General features: G+C 55.1%; 1 protein-coding gene across 1 annotated transcript; it reads right to left on the bottom strand.

Annotated features, from left to right (window-relative positions):
* Positions 1-1058: 1058 nt before the first annotated feature.
* ZNF408 (zinc finger protein 408) lies at positions 1059-6353 on the bottom strand. The gene is made up of 3 exons (XM_063331903.1): positions 6139-6353; positions 5786-6054; positions 1059-5315 (listed from the first exon to the last, which is right to left on the bottom strand). The coding sequence occupies exons 1-3, from the start codon at positions 6351-6353 to the stop codon at positions 3400-3402; spliced, it is 2400 nt and encodes a 799-aa protein (XP_063187973.1). The 3' UTR covers positions 1059-3399.
* Between the last annotated feature and the right edge of the window lie 10 nt (positions 6354-6363).

The following is a 6363-nucleotide window of genomic DNA, read 5'->3' as shown; positions in this document are numbered from 1 at the left end:
TCTTTTTAAGTGGAGAGAGCCTTTGGCAGTTCTTTATTTCCTATAGCTATTTCCCCAACTTTCAGGGAGCAGAGTATAGAGGGTTTGGCCTTGGCCTGTTTTCTTGAGCCTTTGCTCTATGACAGATCTAGTTTGCTGGTTCAGTAGTTGTGGCATTTCTGAATATTTTCCTGAAGCAAATTATACAGTGTGATCACCAATTGTAACGCTTTGGGTACAAAGGATGAATCCCCCATCCCTTCACACAGGGGTTCCCCTGTCCCTGAAGATGGGGGAAGCTGCAGAGCAGGGAGGTCTTCAGGTCCCAGGCAATCACCCACTTCCCTTGCAGCCTGCTGCTGCCTTTTCATTCAAACACCTTGGTCATGTTTAAGCCAGTTTACAAGTTGTCCAAGGGTTGAACCCTGGCTGTAGTGTGAGGTTTAAGTGTAACACTGAAGTTTACATGTGTGCCTGATACCTGGTGAGGCCCTGCCACCATGAAGGACCCCAACCATCCAACAGAACTGTGCACTTGTCGTCCCGGAGGCTTGCAGCAGCACGCCGAAGCCCTGGTGAAGCCCTGCCAGCATGGTGGAGCCCCACCAGCCAGGAGACCTGTGTGCTTACTCTCTGATGCCATAAGGGTCACGGGTGCACACAAAATCTCCAGACAGGTGATCCATGTGTCTGCTGCCCCCAGGCATAATGATGATCAGCATTATAATGCAGCATACTGCATGGTCCCCATGCCAGCGTATGGGACCAGGCAGGCACCCATCCTTTTCCTCACTGTCCTTCTTCCAGTAAGGTGTTTCTCACCAGGATCCTGCCAACTACACCAAATGTAATGCACTGGGGCAAGGATCCAGTTAGGGATTTTTTAGGGATCATAGAATCATAGAATGTGTTGTGTTGGAAGGGACGTCTAGAGGTCATCTAGTCTTTAGATGTCCCTGCAGTAAGCAGGGACATCTTTAAATAGATCAGATTGCTCAGAGCCTCATCAAGCCTGGCCTTGATGATCCCAGTAAGAAAGGCACTCAGAGCCCATAATGTATTAATTAAAATACCATTTATTGGATGTAACACAAGAAAGGGTATAGCCTTAGACGATCCTACACCCCTTCAGGTGCTGCGAACACCAAGTTGGACGGCATCATACACATACCTAGTCAGGCCGTGGCACGCTGCACAGACCCCACCCATGTTGATGTTCAGCAGCATCGTGGTGATCAGGGCTTTTATAGGGTTTTCTTAGGAGTAAGCAACTTTATTCATCATTTTGCTGTCAAGCAAAAGGTTGTTCACTTAAGCACATGCTGCTTCTAAGACAAAGACACGGTGGTGACATCATCACCAGGTACCCAGTGGGAGCCACCTATGGGCTCCTCGGTCAGGATTAGTTGGCTAAGTTTATCCAAGTTTAGCCAAGTGATACGTGCAGCACAGCACAGATGTGCCTCTACCTACTCAGATCAACTGTTAAGCGAATAACGCTTCTGTGAGGACCTCCTAATTCATAATTGCTCCTACGTTTTCTGTCCCATTATCTCAGAATAAAGAAGGTAGTTACAGGTCAGCAGATTAAGCCATAGGGGCCTGGATTCTCCCCTTCCCTCCCTCCATGTTGCTCCCCTTCTTTCCCGCTTCTGCTGTGACAGAGGGCACAGGCTTCAAACACAGCACGCAAGCCCAGCTCCAGCCAGAACGCTTTGCAGCTGTGTCAATATTTGGAAACTGCAAGAGTTAGGATGGGCACCAAAGGGAGTGCAGTAGGAAGCACTGCGGCTTCATGTACAATTCCCCCCTCCCACGCCTGCGCTCCCGCTGGTCCTTCTCCAAGTAGCCAGGGCAAGGACTGAGCTCATCTGCCTCCTGACTTTAAAGAAAATAGCTAAAAATAAGGACATCCAAACATTTATCAGCTGAATTCACCTTCCAACCTCACTTCACATCAAAATGTCACGGATCTGACTCGAGCACCTTGTCTACAAACTGGTCGTAAAAGTTTATGGAAAAAATTGAATGTAGAAACTACAAAGAGCAGCTTCTCAGATTGTCACATTACTGCATTCATAGCACCCCAAAAAGGAACTGTGCTACTGGTGATTCCCTGGTGACACTATACCCTCCTCTTGTGCAGGGGGCACAGTGCCCAAAGAATTTAGGCCCTTAAACAAAACTTCTTTTGGGAAATGCAGATGTTAGAAAGGGGCAGGATGGAGACCAAGAACAGCTAAAACTGAGGATGCAGCAAATGAAAGCAGCGTTTGTATAACACGTGACAAGGGAGTGCAAGGTGGGCGAGTCTGAAAGACCTCTGTGTGGACTGGGATTTTTGGTCTCTTCCCATAAGGCCACATAAACGTGGCATTGGGAACTGTGCACTTCCTTCCTTCCTGAAATGGGACCGGTTTCCTTCATCACGCCTCAGTTGGTAAATGAGCACTAAAGATGGAGCAGTGGAAACACTGGGGTGTAGCTGTGGTAGTGCTGCATTTGAGCTTTTTGCTGCAGGGAACAGGAAAGAATTGGAAGAGGGTAAGCAAGAAGGCGAGAAAAAGAACAAGATTAATGAACCCAACTTGAATGTGGAGGGGAAAGGCAGAATCTTCTGAGCGTACCGAGATGAACTCTTGGGCCCTTACCTGGAGAAGCGAGGAGCCTCTTGGCTGGGGACAGTGAAAATTGCACTGTACAATGCAATTGGCACAACGAGACACGAAGCTATCCTTCTGTGTCATCAGACAGACCACCCAGCCACCGTAAGGCCAGGAAGCTGACAGCAAGCAAAACAGGTGACAGTGGAGAAGGAACACTCAACCCTAGCTCCAAGGCAGGACTTTGCTTCTGCTAATTGTGAAAAATGCTCTTCAAATAACCCACAACAGAGACACCTTGTAAACACTTGGGATGCTGCTTCCCAGCAAAGTCTAACATTAGCATCACCTTCAAAGGATCAGAAGTGCTGCTGAGCTCCAAGCGTAAAAACCCAGGAAAGTGCTTGAATAGCAACAATTTAATTAATTGAAAGAAAAACGTGAAAGGAAGGCATTGTTCAAAGCTGCTGCTTTGAGACCTTCCCTGCCTTCCCCACAGTGCACTGTCACCCACTGGCAGCGTAACAGAGGCAGACGTACTGCTCATTAACGCAGTGGGTGTTCTCTCCAAGACGTTATTCCCATCAACAGCCAATGCCTTCCCTGCACCAGGCCCGGCACGTGACATATGTAGGCTTATACCTGCAATGGGCGGCTTCCAAAAAGACCCAGGTCTACACAGGCAGTTACCTCCAAGACTGTTAATTCTGCCTGGGGCTGAGCTACAGGGCTTTGTTGCCACAGAGAGACAAGACAGCTAGGGTTTTTTATCCCATTTTAATATGTACAGAAGATCTGCAGGGGTAGGCTGGGATAGTCAGGTCCCAGTCTCGACCTCCACCACTTCTGCCACTGCTCCGAAGCCCACTCCCTCCTGGATGATGACCACATTGTTTGGTGAGCCCTCGTCCTGCACTATAATGCACTTGTCCTCATGCTCGCAGATGGTGATTTCAATGATGTCCTTTGCCGATGGCAAATGACCAGCAGGCCTCCTGTGTGCTCCAGGATCTGGGGGGGTGCCTCGAGACTGGTAAGTAGCAATGCAGTTACTTCTGGCTGTGAGCAGCAGCTTGGCTTCATTTGCTGGCCCCGGCACCTCCACCATGAGCAAGGTAGGCTCTGCCACAACCTCCTCCTGGTGGCCCTTCCTCTGAGGCCTTTTCCTTGCTGCCTGGGGTAGGTCCACAGCAAGCGAGGCCACTGCAGTGCTGAGTTCCTTGGGGTCCTTTTCTGGCTTGTGGGTGAACACATGGCGCGCAAGGCTCTGGGGAAGGGTGTAGCCCATGCCACAGAGCTCGCACTTATAGGGCTTGTCAGCCAGATGGGATTTCTGGTGGCGCCGCAGCTTCGTGGCCAGGGTGTAGGACTTGCCGCACTGCTCACAGCGGAAAGGGCGCTCGCCAGTGTGCAAGCGCTCGTGGGCACGCAGCGTATGGGGGTCCCGCAGCGCTTTGCCGCAGACGGTGCATAGGTGGGCCTCACCCGTGTGGGAGATGAGATGTCGCCGCAGCTCCGGCAGCTTGGGGAAGGCGTCGCCGCAGAAGCGGCACTTGTAGGGCTTCTCACCTGTGTGCAGCCGGAGGTGCTCGCGCAGGTTGCTCTGCTGTCGGAAGTCCTTGCCGCAGTAAGGACAGGCGTAAGGGCGCTCTCCCGTGTGCAGGCGCATGTGGTTACGCAAGGAGCCAGGGTTGGCCAGGTGGCGTCCACATATGGCACACTGGCATCCCTTGGGACCAGCTGGGCCAGTCCCAGTGGCCAGGTGGATCTTCCTGTGAATGCGGAGAGAGGGACGGCGCGCAAAGGCCTTGCCACACTGCTCGCAGGAGAAGGGGCGCTGGCCAGTGTGCAGCACTTGGTGCTCCTGCAAGTCTCGCTTGGTGCGGTAAGCCTTGTTGCACTGGGTGCACTGGAAAGGCCTCATACCCCGGTGGGCAAACACGTGGGCCTTGAAGCTCTCCTCTGAACTATAGCTCTTGCCACACTCTGTGCACAGGAAGGGCTTGTGGCCAGCATGGACAAAGCGGTGCTTCTTGAGGTGGCAGAGCTGCAGGAAGGCTTTGCCACACTCACCGCAGCGGTACCTGCGCTTGATCATCTCCTTCTGGGACAGAGCTTTTGGTGGGGGGCGTGGGCTGACTAAATGACCCTCCACTAGCTCCGTATACTCCTCCTGCTCCTCAGGCCCCTCCAGTGTGCCCTTTTCCCCGTGCGCTGGGGATGCTGGTTTGGAGTCTTTGGAAACTTTGCTCTCTTTCTCACAAGTTTCTACACTCTCTCCTTCAGAAGGACTGGGCTGCTGGGGTTCCTGCCCAGCTATCCCGCCACCACAGTCCTGCAGGCACTTGTGGAGCTGGCTGGCCAGAGCATGCACCTTGCTCGGCTTGCCAGCCAAGGGAGCACTGAGTTGAACCCCATTCGAGGGTGATGACAGATCCAGGTCTTCTGGACGTGCCTCTTTATGCCCCATCTTGACTTTTTCTGTGGCAGATCTAGGATCCACACCCTCATACAATTCTTCCTTGCACCTGCCATTGGCCTTAACGATTGAGATGGCCTCAAGGTGCTGATTCTCAGTCCTCGGCACCTTGACTTGCCATGGCTCAAGTTCAGAAGTTGTGCTTTCCTCTTCTTGCAGCCCATGGAAATGCTTGGTGACCAGCCTCCTAACCTCAGTAGGGACATCAAGGACTGCGGATTCATCAGCTACCACCTTGGAGACACTGGGATCCCCTGCACAAACACAAAAGTATGGTCAATGAAGTAAATGCTGGCTACTGTTATATGACACAATTGCTGCGGCATCAGAGGATCATGAACCTCAGAGACAGAGACTCTGCCATACAGTAATTCTGGGGCTCTGGCACGAAAACCGTTACTTCTATGACCTTTTCTTCTTTTAAACTGGGGGAGGCGGGGGAAGCCTCAGTTCTCTCACCACTGACAGTACCAGTGCCGCATTTCCAGTGTGGCACAGGCGGTATTTCTAAGAGATACCACGCCTGGCATAAAAGAGGGCGGCATGTTCCTTTCTCGGCTGGTCGCTCTTAAAAGCATGGCCAGGCCAAGACGGCAACCCCGGCGGGGCTGCGGGGCGGACACCAACCAGCACAGATACCGGGGGGCAGCACCGTCCCCCCGACAGAGAGCCCAAGCCACCGGAGGCCCGGGAAGGCCTCGTTTCACGCCAGCGCGACACCTACCTGCGCGGGGCTCCGCCGCCGTCCCGCCGGGAGAGGCCCCGTCCCCCCGCACCGCCGGCCTCCCCCTGGGCCCGGCCTCCCGCGGCGCCGCGATCCCCTCGCCTCCGTCCGGCCGCCGCTCCTCCGCCGCGGCCCCACGGGCCTCCTCCGGCCAGTAGAGCAGCTCCGCGCCCGCCGCGATGGGCCGCCGCGCCCGCAGCTGCAGCCGGCCGCCCGCCCAGCCCAGCCACACGTTGGCCTCCGCCTCCTTCGGGCTCCGCTGCACCAGGCTGCAAGGCACGGCCACAGCGTCGGCCGCGGGCACGGCCGCCCGCTCCACCCCGCCCGCCCGTCCCGCCGCCGGCGGTACTCACCTCCTCCAGCCCGGCCCCGCCGCCTCCTCCCGGGCCTCGCCGGGCGGCCCCAGCAGCGTTCCGGCCTGCAGGGCCCGGCCCACGCACCACACACCCGTACCCCGCTCCCGGGACAGCGACGGCCCCAGCGCCAGCCCGGGCGGCAGGCTCCGCAGCGCCGGGCATGCGGCGTCGGGCGGCTCCCGGGGACCCAGACCGCCGCCGGGGCCCTCCATGTCGGCGGAA

This window comes from Chroicocephalus ridibundus, chromosome 4, assembly GCF_963924245.1.
Source record: "Chroicocephalus ridibundus chromosome 4, bChrRid1.1, whole genome shotgun sequence".
NCBI classification, from domain to species: Eukaryota; Metazoa; Chordata; class Aves; order Charadriiformes; family Laridae; genus Chroicocephalus; species Chroicocephalus ridibundus.
This window is presented reverse-complemented; position numbering and strand designations above follow the sequence as displayed.